The sequence below is a fragment of the Suricata suricatta genome, chromosome 7, assembly GCF_006229205.1.
Source record: "Suricata suricatta isolate VVHF042 chromosome 7, meerkat_22Aug2017_6uvM2_HiC, whole genome shotgun sequence".
NCBI classification, from domain to species: Eukaryota; Metazoa; Chordata; class Mammalia; order Carnivora; family Herpestidae; genus Suricata; species Suricata suricatta.
The window spans coordinates 38,353,925-38,375,325 of NC_043706.1; the positions used below are offsets into that span (position 1 = coordinate 38,353,925).

The following is a 21,401-nucleotide window of genomic DNA, read 5'->3' on the forward strand; positions in this document are numbered from 1 at the left end:
CCACGCCGCTTGCTGGCCACCACTCCAGGGATCTGGAGCTTCGGGGCTGGAGTGCTGGGGAGGGGCGTTGGCGCTCCCGCTTCCTCCGAAATCCTTCTTGCAACGCTGGGCGGTGCCGAGAGCGGCGGGGAATGCCCAGAGTCAAGCTTCCATCAGCTTCATGAGAGTTAGGGACGAGCGAAGACCGGGACTCCAATGGTCTCCGGCCCCCTTTCTCGGGACAGGCGTGTGTGTCTGTTGGTCTGTCTTCACTGCGTCCCTGCCTCCTCTTTTCCACTCCAACTAGTGATTGCGTGGGAGCCGAGCGCTCTCCCGGGAGCGGTGCTCACACGCCGCGCACTCTCTCGCGCGCGCACACACACACTCGTCACACTTGCCAGTCGGTATCCTCGGTGTCCTGGGTCCCTGGGCGCCGCTGCTCCCGCAGCTCCTAGGCTGCCGCGGCTCAAACATCTCCGGAGCTCCTGGCCTTGACTTTACCCCAGTCTCTCGACCTGAACCGCAATCAGTACAACTTAAAGAGTGCCAGACCGCTCGCTTGCCTCCACCTCCCTCCCCATACACACACATTTACACCAAATCAGAGATTTCCTTTCTCGAACTTTCCTGAAGGGGCGAGATACAAAACCAAGAGAAGTCCCCTTTCCTTGCAAATTTCCTATCTAAGCTCCAAAATGGCTTTTTATTTCCCATTGTAGTAAAAAGAAGGGAAAAGTTTGCTTAGAGTGGTGGGCGGGAAGGGAGGCGGTGGAAAGTGGATCTGAACACCACCACCACCATCTCTCCTCAGCTTTCTAAGTCGGTTCCTTTCCACCAGCTGAAATCAAACAGTTCTACTAGAAATGATTCCATTCCTTTGAGGTCCTTCAAAAAGGTCCACTTTGGAGATGGACGATAAATCCGCGCTGCCTGGAACCCCCCCCCCCCCCCCCGCGTCATTGCTCCTTCTGGATCCTGCAGTGCAGATCAGACCCGAAGTAGCCCCCAAGGGAGCGGGTTTGAAAGCCCAGCTCCAGGTTCCTGGGGCTGCGTTTGACAGGTCAGCCCCTCGCGCTCCTCCTTTCCCCCTCCTCCCTGTCCGATCCCCCTCTTCCACCCCACCCAGACCCTCGCGTGGGACCCCGACACCGATCTTGGGGCGAAGACGCGGCTGACAGTTAAATTGCAATGTAGGCCGAGGGGGGGAAAGGGACCGTGTCTCTTTAACGGGCCCTGCAGACAAAGCGTCTCGCCTCCGAGCGAGCGGAGTCGGGCGCAGCCGCGCGCAGACCTGTCAGCGCGTCTCCCGCGCTTGGGAGAGAGTTTGCAAAGTCATAATTATATCTCTTAACCTGTCTTGCTCTCTGCAGAAGAAGGTCCCATTATATTGAAATGAGATTATTAGCCATCAAATACTTTCTTTCTCGGGAGTTGTTTTTTTTTTTTTTTTTTTAAATTCAAATACCTTAACGACTTGGCAATTGCATTTTGATCAGATTTAGTTGGCTCCCCAGCCCGGCGCGGGAGCCGGGGTTGGGAAGGCAGATGGTTGGGGAGGCGGGGAGGGGGGTGCCAAAAGAGTTTTTGAAGAGAAGCAACCCCTCTTCTATCCTTCTCTTAGGTCTCAGTTATCCGATGGGGACCTGTCGGTCTGGGGAGGGAGTGTGAGGTAAGGGAACCTGGGGCAAGGTGGGGGGACATCTTCTATTTCCTCCTGGCTGTCTGCTGAAGCCACTTCTCTAAAAAAGGAACCTGAGTTTGGGGTGCAGCCGGTGTGGATCTTGAGGGAGGGACCGGGCTAAATAAGTATGAGGGCTGCAGGAATAGGGGTGGGTCTGGGGCACCAGGTAAGGTCTGAGACTGGAGCTGGCTTAGCTGTTTCCGCTCAGGTTGGCCCAAGGCTCCCGCCAGGTTCCTAGCAGATGGAATTTCAGTATGTAATAAATGGGTTTTGCTCTACGCCCAAGGTCTGTCTGGTTTTACCGAAGATTGTGAGCCCCTTGAGGGGGAAGCCCATCTTGTTTCCAGACCCTGGAACCTCTGTCCCTACTGCCAGAAGAGCCCTCCCCCCACCATCCTCTCCCTGGACTGGGGGTGGGGGAGTGGCAGGGTTGGAAGGAGGCTGTGAGGTGGAAGATTTTCCAGACTCTAATTGTAAAGCCCCTCACTTTGACTTCCCCTGGGTGGGAGGAGCAGCCAGGCTTCTGTTGTCCTTGGCTTCAGCCCAGACTCAAGGAAAATATAGGGAAGCAAGACAGCTCACCAGTCCCACCTCCCCCGCTTACACACACTCTCATGCTTCACATACAATCCTGGTGGGTCCAGTCCTACACCCAGTTCCACTCCATCACCTTCCGGATGAGCATCCGTCTTCAGGTACTCAAAAGGCAAAATGGGATGCCACGTCCAGAACCTTGGCTTCCAGACCAGGCTAGAACCATGGCACCATGGACCAGGCAACCTTTGTCTCTGAGGCTCAGTTTCTCACTGTGCACAAGGGAAGTCTTGGACTTGGGATCTGTACAGTCCCTTTCATCTCTGACATTACTTTCCTATAAAGATTCTTATACAGTGGTCATCTAGAAGATTCCAGAGAGGCCACCCCACTCCTCCCCCTCATCTCTTCAGAAAAGCAGCCCAGGGTCGGGGAAAGAAGTAGGGCTCTAAAAAGTCTCCAGATACAAAGGCTTTAAGGAAATTTCAGTGTCCACTGAAACTGAAGCATGCGTAATGTAGGCCAGGAGTTCCATGGGTAGGGATTGCCTCAATGCACATCATGTTCCCCAAAGGGCATATACAATGTTGTTCACAGCAGCGCTCTTCACAACAGCCCCAAATTGGAATCTATCAAGTCCATTGTCAACAGCATGGATGAATCAACAACTGGTATAGGCACACAACAGAATACTACAGAGAAAAGAGGAAAAATGAACTATTGCTACACAACAGGGATGATTCTCACTGACGATGTTGGGCTAAAGAAACCAGACACGAAGGAGTTCACACGCCATGTTTCCATGTATTAAAAGCTCAAAAGGTGGGGCGCCTGGGTGGCTCAGTCGGTTAAGCCTCCAACTTCGGCTCAGGTCAGATCTCATGTTCGTGGGTTCGAGCCCCGCATCAGGCTCTGTGCTGACAGCTAGCTCAGAGCCTGGGGCCTGCTTCCAGTTCTGTGTCTCCTTCTCTCTCTGCCCCTCCCCCTCTCATGTTCTGTCTCTCTCTGTATCAAAAATAAATAAAAACACTAAAAAAAAAAAGAAATCTTTAAAAAAATAAATAAATGAAAATAAATAAAAGCTCAAAAGGAGGCAAAAGGAATCAGTGCTATTAGAAGGCAAGATGTTGGTTACTTCAAGAGAGGATGAGGGGAAGGGAGTATGAGAGAAGCTTCTGGGCTGATGGTGATCTGAATCTTGATCAGGTTAGACAAGTGTCCATGTAAAATTTCACTGAGATATGCACCTATGCTAAATGCATTTTGTGAATATGTAATTAAGCCTCAAATGGAGATTTTCTTCTCAAACCTCAGCCTCATCCACACACACTCACATTCTAATGCCTCAAACTCCATAACAGCAGGAAGTCAAATATTGATGTCATACTGGGGCCTCCTGCCCTGTGCTGAGCACTGTGGAGCATCCACAAATGTATTGAAGCCCCTGCCTTCAAAGGGTTTTTGGACCAGTCTGGAGACAGATGAGCATCCATGCAACAACTGAGGAACTATCCAGTGGTAGCTAACGAGTAGTTTATGATCATGTGAGCTGGATAGCCTGGATTTGAGTTCCCAGTTCACCCCTTACCAACTGTGTGACCTTGGACAAGTGACTTTACCTCTCTGTGCCCTGGTATCTGAAACAGACAGGACCATACATCTACTTGCTCACAAGGCTGTTTGCGATGATTACATCAGATGCCATGTGCAACAACATAGGGTAGGTGCTCTGTAAATGCTCTTATCACCTGGTGTGGGGCAGCTCTGGCTCAGGCTGGCTCAGAGTTCAGAGAAGAGGGAATGAGTTTAAGTTGGAGAGGGAAGGCTGGCCAAGGAACAGACAACTTGAGCTGTGGAGAGGCTGATGAAAGGGGGCTTTAGAAAGATGATCTGGAGCAAAGGTTCTCAACCAGAGACTATTTTGCCCTCCAGAGGCCATTTAGCATTGTCTGAAGATAGTTTTGGTTATCACAACTCAGAGTGCAGGTATCCTATGAGCACCTAGTAGCTGGAGATCACAGATGTTGCTTAACATCCTATAATGCATGGAGCAGCCCCCACAACAAAGAATTGTCTGATGCAAAATGTCAGTGGTGCCTAGGTTGAGAATACTTGATCTAAAGGATAAAGAGGATTTGGTGGCAAAGGACAGGCATCCCAGTGGGGAGAAGGGTGTGTTCTGGAAGACCTGAGGGCAGATGGCATTGGGGAGCGCCCAGAGGTATCCTTATTCAGGTCTTCATCCCTCAGGCTGCAAGTTCCTCATTCACCTTCCTAATTTTGGAACTTGCTGGGGGTCTAGAAGGCTCATCCTGGACCTGGTTTCTTTGCAGATCTCAGGAGAGACATCAATAAAGTAAAGCAGATTCCTCAGAGATTTGCAAGGCCACAAGTATCACATCTGCACTAGAACCCAACTGGAGGAAATCTCTAGGGTCTAAGGGACTCATGGAGAAGGACTTGTCCACTGCCATGCAATGCATCGGGGAAGGCTGAGGCTCCACCCTCGAGCTCCATCATTGATGTATAGCAAGTTAGGGAAGAAGGGATTGCAGATATTGACTAAACAGCCTAAAAGAGAAAATATGACATTGATTAAAAATCTAAAGGAAGATTGGCACTCAACTTTGGAAGTTCCCAAGAGAACTAGGTGATTCTCTAGGGGCAACTATAATTCCAGGCCCTGGAACTATGTTTCATAGTCATTGGGTTCCAGAAAAGAGGAAGTTGACATGGAATAATCAAAAAGTTTCTTGCCTGAAGCAATTTCTTTGTTCCAGGCACTATTCTAAACACTAGGGACACAGCGTGGAAACCCTCATGGGATGTCTATACAATAGGAGGAGAATGATAAACTAAAACAATGTATAATGTAACACCAGACATTTAATCGAGCGCCTACTGTGGGTTGGGTGTTCTTTATAAATATTCTCAATTTGCAAGAAACTTTAAGATAGGAATTCCTTTCCCCAACTTAAGATAGAGAAACAGACTCAAAGAAGGTATGTGACTTCCCCAAAATAGGACGACTAATAAGTGGAAGATTCAGGATTTAAACTCGGGTGGCCAATTCCTGATAAAAACACTTAGTAAACTTATAAGGAACTTCCTGAACTTGACAAAGACTACTTACAAGAAAACAAAACTCTACAGCCATCATTATATTAATGTTGAAATGGTGACAGTTTCTTCCTTTAGATCAGGACAAGTTAATGGATGTCCACTTCAACATTTCTATTCAACATTGCATTGGACCTCTTAGCCAGGGCAATGAGATAAGAAAAAGAAATGAAAGAGTTAAAGATTGGGAAGGGGAAGGTCAAAATATTATTATTCATAGATGACAAGAAGTTGTATATAGAAGATCCTAAAGAATCACAAACTACTAGAACTAATAGGTGTATCTAGCCAAATCACTGACTACAAGTGATATATTCAGATGAGTATAAGTTTCTTTATACCAGCAACAAAAAAATAGAAAATAAAATTATAAAAAGCAATGCAGTAATAGGTGAGTGATACCTAAAGGGTATGTGGTTTCTTTACAAGGTGATAAAATGCTCTAAAATTGATTATGATGATGATTACACATATCTGTGAATATACTAGCAACCATTGAATTGTACATTTTAAATGGACAAATTGTATGGTATGTGAGTTATATCTCAATAAAGCTGTTCTTTTAGAAAAAAAGATAAAGGTAGGTATTGCAGAGACTCCTCTTCTTACACTACCCATCGCCATCACCAGTACAAAGGATACAGAAGTGCTGACGCGTAGGAACACATGTACCCCAGTGTTCATAGCGGCACTTTCTACAATAGCCAAATCATGGAAGGAGCCTAAATGTCCATCACCTGATGAATGGATCAAGAAGATGTGGTATATATACACAATGGAGTACTACATGGCAATGAGAAAGAATGAAATATTGTCATTTGCAGGAAAGTGGATGGACCTCGAGGGTGTTATGCTAAGTGAAATAAGTCAGGCAGAGAAGGATAGATACCATATGTTTGCACTCATAGGTCTAACAGGAGAAACCTAACAGAGGACCATAGGGAGGGGAAGGGGGAAAGAGAGTTGGGGAGAGAGGGACACAAATCATGAAAGACTATTGAATACTGAAAATGAACCATGGACTGAAGGGGGAGGGGGAGGGAGGGAAGGGGGTGATGGTCATGGTGGGGGGCACTTATTGGGAGAGGCACTGGGTGTTATATGGAAACCAATTTGAAAATAAACTATTTAAAAAAAAAAAGAAGGAAAGAAAAATCCCTTAGGGGTGCCTGGGTGGTTCAGTCAGTCAAGGATCTGATTTTGCCTCAGGTCATGATCTCCTGGCTCCTGAGTTCCAGGCCCACATCAGGCTCTCTGCTGTCAGTGTAGAGACCTCCTCAAATCCTCTGTTCCCCACCCCCCCACCCCACCCTCTGTCTCTGCCCCTCCTCTGTTTGTATGCTCTCTCTCTCTCTCAAAAATAAAACATTTTAAAATTCCTTATAAAAATACAATTTACAACAGGAGCAAAACCCCTCCGGTACCCAGGAACAAATCTAATGAAAAATGTGCAAGACTCCTACACTGAAACTATAAGACATTGAGAAAATTTAAGGTCCTAAATAAGTGGACAGATATACCATGTTCACAAATGGAAAGACTCATATTTTAATGATACCAGCTCTCATCAAACCAATGTATAGATTCAATACAATTCCAGGCAAAATTCTACCAGGTTGATGGGTTTATTGAAATTGAACTCAGGTAGTTCTGAGTCCATGACCCACTGATACTGGACACTAGAGAAAAAAAATCCGAGGGTCGCAGTGTACCCTGTGCACAGGGTTACAGGCAGCCATAACTTAAAAACCATTAACCCTCCATTATAAGACCAGAACCCTGAAAAATCCAGCTGGGAGTAGAATGAGAAGATAAAACTATTCTCGGTTCAAACAAACAATCGCCATGCTTTTAGTAGACACACAAAAAAAGACCATGATTGACTGAATATATTTTTATTTAAACAAGAATGGTAGAGAGGCCTGGGATTTGTCACCCATCACAAGTAATATCATTAAGGATATGGCTTCCTGGATGGAGATATGGCTCCCTTCCAATGGGGTATAGTGTGCAGTGACTCCCCTAGCAAGGACTTGGTGAGTGGGTCAAGAAATCCCTGGGGCCACACGCCCATGGGTATCAGCTTTCGTGGTGGTGTGGCATTGCAAGAAATTCTTGACCCACCCCAAGGTGGCCCCTGGGCCTTGGCCTTGGCCTTGGCCTTGGGCTCTGGAGAACTCTGGGAGAGTTGAGCCCTGAAGATAATCCCCGGAGGAGACTGCTGCTTCCTCCCGGCTGAAAAGTTAGGGAGCACCTGAGAGGCTGGGTGTCGAACTGGAGGGGGCCGGGGATGTAGCACTGCCTTGGTCCTCAAACTGCACCCACAGAGGTGGAGCTCAGAGACATTGGGCACAGAGAAGCAGAGCTTATTCCCCGATAAGTGAGAGGGCAGAGCCCTCAGGCTTTCCTCTGCCTCCCATCTTGATCCCTTAGGGTGCTTGGCTTTCCTAAAGGAGAAGAAATTCAGATCAGTCGAAAAGAGAAATAAAGAAAAGGCAAAGACAGAGCCTCCCTGTCCCAATGTAATACTCACTCTGCCTCTTTTGAAGAAAAGTTGTTTTCCTCCAGGAGCAAGGACTTAGACATGGATTCTACAAAAGGGTGTCTCTTCATTTTCTCTAAAAAGAAGATAAATAGATAAATTGAGAGCTGGGCTGGGGGGGGGCAGCAAAATATCAGTGAGTCAGAGGAGTTTTCAGGGAAGGGAGAGGAGGGTAAAGACAAAGAGGAGAGGATTCAGGCTGGAAGATTAGAACATCCCACAAATCCTCTCTCCCAACACACACCTCCAGTAGGGGAATCAGTCAGACTGACGCTTTTATGCAGTCTGGGCTGGTAACTGAAATGTGAGAGAGGGGACGAGAGGAAAGATGTAACTGAAGGCAAGGGGGAAATTCCCTTTTCCATCTCTTGCAGTGTCTTTTTGAATCCACAGAATTCCACTTAGTGGCATCACGGAAGATGCCTGTCCCTATTATGATGTCACAGATGGGTTGCAGCTAGTCAGTCCCAAAGACCCCATGTTGAGTCGCTGAGTGACGTCTCCCTGGAGCCTAGAAGGTCCTGCCTCTTCCTCTGATTGTACACTAATAGCATCAGTTCTGGGAACATGTCAGGCTCCTTCTTCACTCCGGTTACCACATGCCCAGCACAGTGGGACCTGACATGGAGAATACAGCACTCTTCCTGATCTCATGGAGCCTGCAGTCTAGCTGAGGAGAAGCTCACACAGGACACCATGTGAATACCATTGGTGAGTACCCGCCATCTGCTGGATTCAGTGTGTTATACCAAGAGCTAATCCAGTCCATCTCCACAGGCTGGGGAATCCAGAAAGATTTCTGCTGGGGGGGGGGGTGGTGGAGGAAGAGTAGAGTTAGGCTTAAGAATGGATGTGTTTGAGTCAAGGAACCAAGAAAGAGTAGCTGGACAAATGCAAAGCAGGATCAGGAGCCAGGAGACCAGCTTGGCTGGGATAAGGGATTCACATTTGAGGAAACCAGGCAAAAAGAGGACTGGAAAAGCAGTGTGGAACCCTAGTGGGAGGGTCTTAGGTTCCAAGGAGAGAATTTAGGGCTTATTGAGGGTAATCGAAAGTCTCTGGAGATGAGCTACAGAATTATATCAGCCAGGGGCCCCACAGGAAACAGATGCGCATTCAAGTTTGAAGAATCAAAAGAAAATTTGATGAAGGGTGTATTAGGTTTCCTAGAGCTTCTGTAACAAATTACCACAAACTGGGTGGCTGAAACAGCAGACATTTACTTCTCTCCCAGTTCTGGAAGCCAGAAGTCTGAACTCAAGGTGTCAACAAGATTGGTTCCTTCTGGAGGCTCTAAGAGAAAACTGTCCCATACCTCCCTCCTAGCTTTTGGTGGTTGCCTGTAATCCTTGATGTTCCCTGGCTTGTAGCTGAATCATTCTAATCTCTGCCTGTATCACCATATGGCCATCTTCCTTGTGTGTCTTCACATGGTCTTCTTATAAAGGCATCAGTTAGGGCCAACCCCAAATCAGTATGACCTCATCTTGACTAATTACATCTGCGAAAACCCTCCTTCCAAATAAGGTCACATTCTGAGACTCTGGATGGACATGAATTTGGGAGGAAGGAACTATTCAACCCTGTACAAAGGGTAGCTGGGGCTATAAATGCAGAGAGATGTAACCACTTCTTAAAGGAAAAAGAAAGAGTCAAGTAGAAGAACCAGGAGAAGAGTCAGATAGAGAAGACCACCTTGAGAGGAGCTGTGACCTCTGGTGAAGCCCAAATCAACTCTGGGAAAGGAATCAGGTCAATAGGTGCTCTACCCTCTCACTCTGCTCCCTCTCTTGGACCTTCAGTCAATTTTCCCATCCAATATGAAACCAAAGGACATGAAGGTCATTCTTGCAGCCCATACAGATCATCCACCCAAGGTGGCCAAAAACGGGTTCTGGAGAAGCAAATGGAAGATGGCCAGTATGTGGCATAATGCCAGTAAGGGGTTGACAGCAAGACACATTGAGAGGAGACAGATGAAGATCCAGGAAAGAGTAAAGGTCTAGACAGGGACCAGCCCTCACATCTGGTCTTCTTTAAAAATGTTTTGATGTTTATTATTTTTGAGAGAGTGGGAGACAGAGTGCGAGAGTGGGAGGGGCAGAAAGAGGGGAAGACATAGGATCAGAAGCAGGCTTCAAGCTCTGAGCTGACAGCACAGAGCCCAATGTGGGGCTCGAATTCAAGAACTGTGAGATCATGACCAGAGCTGAAGTCAGACACTTAACTGACTGAGCCACCCAGGTGCCCCACATCTGGTCTTCTTTAGGACACCAGTCATGTGGTTGACTTTGAAGCATACATTTGTGTTAGGACAGGGAGCCTTAGGGGTAGAAGGATGGATTCCAGCCACTGGAAAAGGAAGCATGATGAGGTGACTTAAAGCATCTGAGTCCATAGGCTGGCATGGGACCAAATTTAATCACAGTCACATTTGTGGGCAGACTCACATTATTTGAAACTTGAATTTGAGTGCCTTTAGGTGGATCCTTCATGCCCAACTCTGCCCTCTGCCTCAACCATTTCCCATTGTGCACATTTCCCTTTCAGTGCACACTTAACTCATGTCCACTACCTGCCCAGCCCCTGGAAGTGTTTGAGTGTTCAACCTCTACTTGAAGACATAGAGTGGAGAGAAGAAACAGACTACCTTTGGGATAAAGTTCCCCACTGCTCTGCATCCCCCTACCCCCACATAAGACAGAATCATGGGGGTAGGGGAAGGGATCGGCCCCTGAACTTTGGAAAAGGCCAGGTGAGAGTATGGCCCAGGTGAAGGGCTAGTGAAAAGGCTTCCTTTAAATGGAAATGTTTCCTGGGAAGCCCTTAACTTTTATTTTAGATGCTTCTTGTCTGTCAGGAGACTTGGACAAATTCTCTAATACCTCTGAGTCTCAGTTTCCCTTTCTATGAATAATGATGCCCATCTCATAGGGTCACTGCAAGGATGAGATGAGAAAATGGTCATTTCCAACTATAATATCAAGGATCGTGGAAGTTACTGTCTGCTTGCTTTCTGCACCTCCTCATCTCCCATTCCCTAATTCATACTGATCATTCTGCCAAGACCGAGCCAGTCAAGGTCACTAGTGACCTCCACGTGGTCAAGTCCAATGACCAGTTCTCAATTCTCATTATTACCAACTTATCTAATGGAACACCTTAGGCTTTCTATCTTCTTGAAATACGTCCTTCACATAGGCTCTGGAACACCACACTCTCCTGGTTTTCATATGACCTCCTTTTCAGTCTCTCTTGCAGGATCTTCTTCCTCTTCCTGACCTCCTTGAGAGTCAGTTTCCCAGGACTCCATCCTTGGGACACCCCTCCCCACTCTCTACACTCACACCGTTGGTGATTGGATGAGTATCCTGGGACTGCTATAACAAAATACCACAAACTGGGCGGTTTAACCCAACAGAGATGTATTTTCGAGCAGTTCTGGAGGCTAGAAGCCTGAAATCAAGGCACATCGTCCCTCCAAAGGCTCAAGGGAAAAATCTTTCCCTGCTTATCCTCGCTTCTGGTGATTGCCTGAAATCCTTGGCTTTAGCAGGGCAATTCCTATCTCTGCCTCCATGTTCCCATGACTGTCTTCCTCTATGTGTGTCTGTGTTCAAATCTTCCTCTTCTTAAAAGGATACCAGTCATTGGGTTAGAGCCCATCCTAATGCAGAATGATCTCATCTTAAGTTGATTAAACCTTCAAAAACTCTATTTCCAAATAAGATCACATCCACTGCTCATAAGGGATATAAACTTTAAAGGGATGCTACTCAACCCAGTACAATGGTATCGTGTGGTTTCATGGTTTTGAATATGATCTGTACATTCTTGACTCCCTAATGCATATCTCCAGTCTACACTTGGTTTCTATTTTCCTGCTTCATATCTCCTGCCCTCTCCACACCTCTACTCACAAGCCTAACCATCACTTCAGATCTACTGTGTTCTGAATGAACTCTTGCTCTACAACCTTGATCTTCCTCCTTCTCTGTAAGTGGCTCTATTTGGCAAGCAGTTACACAAGCCAAAAACTCTGGAGGTATCCTTTGTTCCTCTCTTTCTCTACACCCCAAACGCAATTCATCAGAAAATTACATTGGCTCTAATTTCAAACTATATCCAAAATTCAATCACTTCTCACAACTTCCACCCCTACAAAGCTACCATCCATTGTCACCAACTATAGGAGCCTCTGACCTCATCTTCTGCTTCCCTCCTCATTGCACTGTCCCCTGTCAACTGACAATCTGAATTTATACTCATGAGGATCTGGTCTGCTTCTGCTCTCATATTGAAACAACTCACAAAGTCATGTCTCTCAGCCGTAGCCTTTGGAGGATTATAAACAAATTTTTAACTTCTCTCAGGGGGTTCTTCTCCTCTTGATGCCATTTGTGGTTTCTGAATTGCTTTATTCATTCATTATTAATTCACATTTATTGAGTACCTTCTATGTGCCAGATACCCTCCTGGGCTCTAGGAAAATAAGAATAAGTAAGAAATAGTCTCCTCTCTTCATGTATTCCTCATCTAGTAGGAAAATGGAGGAGTAAACCACATATGATCTATGCATAAGGAACTATCTTCTTTTTTTAATGTTTTATTTATTTTTGAGAGAGAGAGAGAGAGAGAGAGAGAGAGAGAGAGAGAGAGGGAGAGAGAGAGAGACGGCGTGAGCAGGGGAGGGTCAGAGAAAGAGGGAGACACAGAATCTGAAGACAGGCTCCGGGCTCTGAGTTGTCAACACAGGACCCGATGCGGGGCTCGAACCCACAAACCATGAGATCATGACCTGAGCCGAACCTGGATGCTCAACTGACTGAGCCACCCAGGTGCCCCAGGAACTGTCTTCTTGAGCCCCAGAGAAGAAGACACCTAAACCAGCCCCTTAGAATATCAGAAAAGATGACTCCAACACCACACAGGAAGGTGCCATTGTTTTCTGTATCTTACCCAGTGCTAAGGATTACTGCATATTTCTTGAAACATATTCATTCAAAAAATGTTTGGGGGGGGGCACCTGGGTGACTCAGTTGGTTAAGCATTTATTTCCTGCTAAGGTTATGATCTCACAGTTTGTGAGTTTAAGCCCTGCGTTGGGATCTATGCCGACAGCTCAGAGCCTAGAGCCTACTCGGATTCTGTGTCTCCCTCTCTCTCTGCCCCTTCCCCACTCATGCTCTGCCTCTCTCTCTCTCTCTCTCTCTCTCTCAGAAATAAATAAACACTAAAAAACTTTTTTTATTCAACAAATACTTAGTGAGTAAGGTGCTGGGAATAAAACACTGAACAAGCAAAACTCCGGCCTTTATGGAACTTATGTTCTATTGGGAAAGACAGATAACTAACAAATAGGCAAATATAATGATAGTGTGGCCAATGATATGAAGAAAATTAAAGCAGGTAAGGGAATAGAGAATGATGAGAGGTTTGGTTTTGGAGTTGTCTATGAAGCCCCTCTGAGAAAGTGACATTTCAATAGGGAAAGGGTGCAGTTTTCTGGGATCACAGTTTTCCAGACAGAACAGGAAGGAAGAGCAGGGAGGCCAGTAGAGGCATGGAGCGGATGACGGCTGTGATGAGGTCAGAGGGTAAGCAAAACTCCCATCACAGGAGGCTTTGAGAGCCCAGGTGAGGACTCACAGTGCATTTTAAGTATGAAGAGGTTAGAATGAGAATGAGTTGTGCAGACTGTCTTTTAAAGAGAATTCCTCGGGGTGCCAGTGTGGCTCAGTTGGTTAAGCGGCCGACTTCAGCTCAGGTCATGATCTCATAGTTTGTGGGTTCGAGCCCCGCATCAGGTTCTGTGCTGACAGCTGTTTCAGATTCTGTGTCTCCCTCTCTCTCTGAAACCTCCCCCACTCACACTCTGTGTCTCTCTCTATCAAAAATAAATAAACATTAAAGAGGATTCCTTCAATTACAGGGAGTTAAAGATGGAAACTAAGAGACCAGTTATCAGGCCCAGTGGTGGTCCATTTGGGTGCTTACCATGGCAGGACAAAACACTAGAGTACTTGGACTTCATTCTAAAGGTCTTGGGACCACTGAATTCTTTTGATCAAGAGTTTGTGACATGACTGGGTTTTTTTCAGAACAATCACGTAGACAGCAGGGAAGACAGATTGGGAGATCAATAGTGGATGGAGCTGGCTACATAATTTGCAGGGCCCAGTGCAAAATGAAAATCAGAGACCCTATTCAAAAATAAGAACAAATTTCAAGAAGACAGCAGTTACGCATTAGATCAGGTGCTGGCCCCTTGTGAGCATGGGGCCTGTGGGACACTCATCCACAAAGCCTGCTGTGACACTGGAGGCATGAGAGACTTCCAGATTTCACCCCTTCCCCTCTTGAATATCACACAAAATATAAAGGAAAGCAAGAAACAGAAACATAACTCCATCTTCCACAGGATTAGAAGACATTTAAATCCCTGAAGCCCCAGAAGAAACAGAGCAAATGGCAGAATGACATATGACCTAGCAAAGAGAAGAAAAGTCAAACCCCAGTATCTGCAAGAGGTATCATGGAGAAGAAAACCTATTGACTACAGTAAATTCAGGAAAGACTTAAAAATGGGAGACACTAGATCCTGAAGAAAACCACAGTGAGGCAGAAGGCTAGACACAGGGATTGTCTGAAACCTGGTATAAAGGAGTAATGAGACCATTCTAGGGACCCACATACGCCATACAATCAGCCAATCACACCTCCCAATTCTCCAGGAGGCCTGACATTTGCTCTGCGTTATGGCATGATAAGTGAACCAAGGAGGCTCCAAAATGGGAACATCAAAAGGCCCAGGAAAATCAAACCAGAGTCTGCATGGTAACAAGCGCCCTGGACCCTTCCTCACTCAGCTCCCAACACCAGCAGCTTGGCTCCCACACAGGAGAAGAAAGAAGCCTTCTCCAGAGAAACCAAATGGCCCCAAAGAAAAGCCTGGCAAATACTGGCATTTGGAACTCCCAATAAATACAGCCAGCCAGCCAGCGGATCAAGACATACGAGCCCATCAATATACTTCCAATCAGAAACATCCAAAAATAATGTAATATTAAAGAAAGACTCAAACTCCACAGGGAAAAAAAATGAGGGGGGAGAAACCTCATAGAGAAAAGAAGGAATTGTAGAAAACAGAACAATCCAAATAAATTAGAAGATTTTTTATATGTTTTTTATTTATTTTTGAGAGACAGAGAGAGACAGCGTGAGCAGGGAAGGGTCAGAGACAGAGAGAGGCACAGAATCCGAAACAGGCTCCAGGCTCTGAGCTAGCTGTCAGCACAGAGCCCAATGTGGGGCTCGAACCCACGAACCATAAGATCATGACCTGAGCCGAAGCCGGACGTTTTACCAACTGAGCCACCCAGGCGCCCCCAAATAAATTTGAATTCATAGCCTGGAAAGGTAGCAGAAAATATTGCATCCATGAACCAAAACCAGAATGTGATATTTAAAAAAAATAAAAAGGAACAGAGAACAAATTAAAAATGGTGGTCAGAATGTGAATGTCAGTAGTAAGGTTGATGATAAAGTCAATGAAATGTCCTACAAAGTAGAACAAAAAGATCAAGTGAGGGATAATAACGGAGAAGAGATAAGAAAATTAAAGGATTAGCCGAGAGGCTGAAAATGGACTATTAGGAGAATATGATGAAAGAACTGAAATTGTGGCAGGTTGTTATTTCCCAAAGATTGCTGCAATACCTCCTATCCCACACATTGTTCTAGAACCTTGCCGTGCCTCCATCAAGGGATGCCATCTAACTCTCTCGTCCTTGACTTGAAAGGTTTTTGTGACTGTATTCACCAATACAGTATGTGACTTCTAAAGTTGGGTCATCAAAGGCAATACTTCTGCTTTACTTGCTGGAGTAATTGCCCCGGAGCCCTGAGCTGCCACATAAGCAGTCTGTTTGCCCAGAGGCTGCCATGCTGCGACGCAGCCCAAGCTTGGCCACGGTGGGATCACCCAGGCTATCCCAAAAAGACAGAGAGAAACACTCTATGCCCCGACCTGCTCCCGTCCCCGCTGCTCCAGCTCCGACGACCACCTGACTACAATCTCATGAGAGAGAACCACCTAACTGAGCCTTCCCCAAGTTCAGCAGAGATTATAAAATGATTGTTGTGGTTTCAGGTCATTAACTTTGAGGGTGACTTGGTGCATAGCAAACAAGAATGTTGCCTAAGAGATAACAAAATTTCTAATGTTCAAAGATATGTTGACAGGCTTAAAAGGTCCACTGAAGGGGCGTGGCATAATTAATAGAGCCACCCTATGGCACAGCGTGTGAAATTTCAGAACAAAAGAATTCAGTAAAAAAAAAAATTAATGGTGAGTGTGAAGATTACATAAAGCAGGAAAATAACACAGAACAAATATCAGTATGGCACTGAATTTCCCAAGAGTAATGACAAACACTAAAAACCAATGGATCAATGTCTTTACATGAGGTACCATATGCCCTGGTAATAATAAACTCCCAAATTAAGATAACAGAAGTTTATTTCTTGCTCACATAATAGTCCTGGATGAATGTTCAGATAATAGACAGGTTCTTGTCCATAGGACCCAGGCTGCTTCCACATTGTGGCGCAACTGAACTGCCACAGGACCCCTCCGAACCTTTTTTATGCTCTGGTTCCTTTTGGCTCTCTGGTAAAGCCTGTTCACCCCTTTTCAGGATATTTTCAAATACACAAAACAAAACTGATACTAGTAGAAAGCAAACCAACTGTATTGGACATAGAGCTAACAAAACATAAAAAGACAACCTGATATAGTAATTAATACATGTGCCTCTATATTAATTCAATAGCTAACAAGACAATATATTTCAGTGAGCTAAAGTTACATTTATTCTTTAAAGACATCAGTGTGAAAACTGACTACAATGGTGGCCTGTGTACCTCTCAACTTCAAGGAGAATTAGGAATTTTTTAAAAATAATTTTTCTTTGAGGGATGCCTCAATAGCTCAGTCAGTGAAGTGTCTGACTCTAGCTCAGGTCATGATCTCACAGTTCATGAGTCTGAGCCCCACATCCAGCTCTCTGCTGTCAGCGCAGAACCCACTTCGGACCCTGTCTCCCTCTTCCTTTGCCCCTTCCCTGCTCTTTCTCTCGCTCCTTCAAAAAATAAAGATTTTAAAAACTACTTTTTTATTACATATATATTTTTTTATTTGAGAAAGAGCGAGCACACGCAGGAGCAGAGGAGAGAGACAGTGGGAGGGAGAGAGTGAGAGAGAAAGAGTCCCAAGCAGGCTCCACACTCACACAGAGCCCAACAAAGGACTCAATCCCACAACCGTGAGATCATGACCGGAGCCAAAATCAAGAGTCAGCTACTTAACCGACTAAGGCACCCACATGCCTATAAAGTTCTTATTTTAATTGCCCCATTTTGCAAACCTTTGACAACTGCAAAAAACACTCACTTAACTCTACATATTAACTGACCAACAACTGCAGGCAGGGATTCCTGGAAAGCGGCATAGATATCTGGTTCACCAGTATGAGACCACATGACTTCACCATTTGGTGGCTGAACACTCCCCCTGCTCAGTGTCGGCCAGTCGTGTTGCATGACTGTCTGTCAACAGGAAGACTGCAATTATGTGTGATCTGGTGGCAGGTCTAATAACTGCTGTAATTCCCGAGTACTGACGAATGTAATGATATTTTGAGATATCTGCAACAACTGTAATGTGATATGAAAATATCTGTGATTTCTTCTTGTGACAAAGTCACAGGTCCTGCTAATACTACTGCTTTGTGGCTGCATTCAAACAGAAAGAAAAGCCACATCTCACTTCAAAGTTAGGGAAAATAAAGATATACTTTTCCCATCCAAATTTATAAAATCCCCTGAACTTCGGGTCCCTGGACCCCAGGTTAGGACGCTTGCTCTAGAGCTTTCTTTCATATCTGCAGCCAGCGCATAGAAAAACATACACAGAAGATAACACAGGGGAAGTCTTGACATGCCAGCCATGAAATTGGCACACACGATGTCCATTCACATTACACTGGAGAGAATTTAGCATATCGTTGCACTCCCAACAAGGAAGACTGGAAAATACAACCTTAACTCTGTGTTTACAAAGAAGAGCGAGAACAGACTTGCAGACTCAGCTGGCAGTCTCTTCCACAGGCAGCAGCAGTGTGACCTTCCTGCTACTCATACGGTCCCATTCCAAGGGAGTCAAAGTAAAGCCCTGTCCCATTTCTTCGCTTTGTTCTATGTCTATGTCCTTGAGGTGATGTGCAGTCTTTTCTGTCAAGTCTGATGGAATTTCTCTTGGTCCAAAGACTTAGGGGTTGAGTCATACCCTCCAACCCTGGATGCATCCAATATATAGGGCAATTGCAAGGAAGACTGGGAAACACAGGCAGTCCCTGATCCATAAGAGTGGTGGAACCCTGATGGGATCCCCAGACTTGGCAATAGGGTTTGGTTACTTCATGGGAGTCTGCACCTTCTTTCTTGGAGGAACTGTCCATTGTATTCCACAGCCTCTGCTCTGCCCTTTGGGAAATTCTCCCCTGTCTGTTATCTCCTAGGGCGACATCTGACACATAGATTCCCCCATTTGGGGAGTGCCAGTGCTTTCACAGCCCACTCTTTCTCTTGGAAACTTGGAAATCCAAGTGTTGTGTTTTTTTAGGTCATATTTGGGAATTTAGGTCATCCTTGGGAATGTAATATCTTCCTTCAACTAGATTTCTGATCTATTGATTTCCCACTGGTTACATGTGCTAGTAACCACTGTCGAAGTTTCCTAGCCATGATTCTAAAGTCTGTTTATTTGGTTTTTGCTTCTTTGGTCCCTTGCCAATCCCTGTCAAATTAATATCAGCTACTGTAAAGCCATCTGTAGCAAGAGGCTTATTAGAAAGACAATGTCCTTAACCCGATCTTGCCACAGGGATGACTAACTTCTGTTTAACTGAGAATGATTTCACGGTCTTGTGACTTTATTTGGTCTTATCATCTCCTCTGTGGGGTCCAGACACTGTTTCTTCAACCCCTAATCCCTGCTTGCAAGCAGACCAGTGTTTCCCTGATGGCAACCTGTTAAGGGAGGTACTTACCAACAACAAGCCCTACCTGCCTTTTTCCACCTCTTCTATGCTAGGTACGTCTCTGTAGAATATTAAATTATCTTGTATCAGTTTTACCAAATGCTTTTGTGCCAGCATAATGAGTGTCTCCAGCTCGCATTCTGTTACATCTGATTCCTCACCACCTATCCCCAGCTAATGCTACTTGTTTTAATTTCTATGACGGTGCCACCCCACTCCTAGGGACAGAGAGAGACAGAGCATGAGCGTGGGAGGGGTAAGGGGGAGAGAAGAATCTGAAGGAGTCTTCTGGCTCTGAGCTGTCAGCACAGAGCCTGACATGGGTCTCGAACTCACAAATCATGAGATCATGAACTGAGCCGAAGCCGGACGCTTAACTGACTGAGCCACCCAGGCGCCCCTCCTAGAATCCATTTCTGTGCTAGTCTAGAGTGGGTCAGACTGCACCAAAACAGACCCCCAAATTTCACTGGCTTAAGGAAGAAGTGTTTGTTTTTAGCACAAACACTGTTCCTGGGCGTGTGACATTTTTTTCATCTCATGGCTCTGCAAACCCCTAGGATTCCATTTTCGTTATCTCCACCCATCTTTCTAGAAAGGAGAAAAGGATGGAGGAGCATGCAAAGGAGAGTTTGAAGGTGCCATGTCTGCAATTTTAATTTCCATTAAAGACAACTTAACCTCATGGCAAAGCTCCATTGCAGAGGAGGCTGGGAAGCAGTCTAACTGTGGGCCCAAGATTTTGGGGGGACAGCGAGTAGTCTCTGCCATGGTTATTTTCAGCCTAGGCTTGTATAACCAGCCAATCTGCCAATCACATATGTGGATGGTAAAAAGTCATTTTCAGACACACAAAATCTCAAAAAAAAAAAAAAATCTTTTTTTTTTTTAATGTTTTATTTCTTTTTGAGACAGAGCATGAGTGGGGAGGGGCAGAGAGAGAGGGAGACATAGAATCCGAAGCAGGCTCCAGGCTCTGAGCTGTCAGCAAAGAGCCCAATGTGGGGCTCGAACCCACGAATGTGAGATCATGATCTGAGCCGAAGTTGGAGAGTTAACCAGCTGAGCCATCAGGGGCCCCCCACCAAATCTTTCAATGACCCTTTAGCAAAAAGCTACTAGAAGAAATGTTCCACCAAAAAGACCAATTAAACCAAAAAAGAAGACAACACAGGATACAGAAAACAGGGAACAGGTGTACGGATTTACAAAAGCCTCAGTCCATATGAGAGCAGAAGTTTGGAGGCTCCACGAGAGCTCTCTCCAAGAAAAAAGAAGAAAAATGGGGCTGATAACTGATGGTGTGACAGACTGGAAAAGTTCCATAAGGTACATCATAAACACTGTTGAGGAATGAGGAGAATTCAGTCAGGGTACAAAGGACACTAATTCCTAAAATAAAATACTTGCTAAATTTAACAAAAACAAGTTTTACAATAGAAGAGATTCAATCACAAAACACTATTTAGCTCAGCAGTGAGCAATCTTGACATAAAACCGTAAAACTGAAATAGACTTAACCAAAAATTAAAATGCAATCAGGAGGGTTTGGAGAAGGGAGTATAAGTGAGCTAACCTCCTCTTAAGATACAGATTAGACATGAAGTTATTAACATGAAGTTCTTCTACGGTAACAGTCCCAAAATATAAATGCACAATATAATCGAAGTTTATGTCTTATTCACTCTACACTCCTCCAGTGGGTTACCTGGGGCTCTGCTCCATATGGTCACTCAGGGATCCAGTCAGAAGCTCTATTGACTTGTAGCTACATCATCTGGAACACAAGACACCCCAGTTCCGTGGCAGGCCAGACAGACTAGAGGAGCATGCACGAGACTCTTCAGTCTCAGACGTGATACTCGTCACCTCCTCGGACAATGTCATTGACCACCAACAGCTACATATGCCTGTCTAACCAGAGCGTAGTCCTCCAAGTGCTCTGAAACAGAACACCACTGGTAATGTTCACCGGGGATATTGACAAAGCAATCCGAAATGAATGAATCAAGAGACAGTATCACATGCATATTATTTTAAAGTATGGAAGGAAGTACCAGAACATGTTGAAAGACTGAAAGGAACAGCCCAAAAGTTTGAGAATGTTGCCTTTGGTGAACCTGGCAAGCAACCAGGGTGGGGAGTGAAGCAGGGTAGTTATGCGAGATCATAACCTGAGCCAAAGTTGGCCACTTAACCAGGCACCCCTGGCCCTATCTTCTTTTCCACCCTCATCTTTCTGTGCCCGCTGGCTTCCCATATTCCAGCCTCTTTCTTCTACTTACTGTTCCCAGAACCTGCCAGGAACCTCTGGCTTCTTTCTTGGCCCCTGCTAAGCTCACTTCCTGGAATGCCTTAACCCCCACTGGGTGCATCTCACTCAGGTTAGTAAGCCTTCCCAGATTCCTGGCAGCAGCTGAGGAAGGGAAAGCTGCCCATTAGG

At 45.5% G+C, this 21,401-nt stretch overlaps 1 protein-coding gene and 1 long non-coding RNA gene across 2 annotated transcripts in view; one reads left to right on the top strand and one right to left on the bottom strand.

Annotated features, from left to right (window-relative positions):
- Positions 1-7,193: 7,193 nt before the first annotated feature.
- LOC115297000 lies at positions 7,194-8,244 on the bottom strand. Its single transcript, XM_029945473.1, has 3 exons — positions 8,101-8,244; positions 7,848-7,932; positions 7,194-7,761 (listed from the first exon to the last, which is right to left on the bottom strand). The coding sequence occupies exons 1-3, from the start codon at positions 8,219-8,221 to the stop codon at positions 7,269-7,271; spliced, it is 699 nt and encodes a 232-aa protein (XP_029801333.1). The 5' UTR covers positions 8,222-8,244; the 3' UTR covers positions 7,194-7,268.
- Positions 8,245-8,347: 103 nt separating this feature from the next.
- LOC115296448 overlaps positions 8,348-21,401 on the top strand; it is a 34,159-nt gene continuing 21,105 nt past the window's right edge. Inside the window, exon 1 of the long non-coding RNA XR_003910890.1 lies at positions 8,348-8,567. This is a non-coding gene — a long non-coding RNA (uncharacterized LOC115296448). The remainder of the gene's footprint in view (positions 8,568-21,401) is intronic.

What these genes read in the sequence shown, in the direction of transcription:
- LOC115297000 (XM_029945473.1), bottom strand. Translation starts at nt 8,221, where the DNA reads ATGGAAAAGGGAATTTCCCCCTTGCCTTCAGTTACATCTTTCCTCTCG. An exon ending in GACTGATTCCCCTACTGGAG is followed by an intron (nt 7,933 to 8,100) that starts GTGTGTGTTGGG and finishes TCTTCTTTTTAG; the next exon opens with AGAAAATGAAGAGACACCCT. An exon ending in TTTTCTTCAAAAGAGGCAGA is followed by an intron (nt 7,762 to 7,847) that starts GTGAGTATTACA and finishes CTTCTCCTTTAG; the next exon opens with GAAAGCCAAGCACCCTAAGG.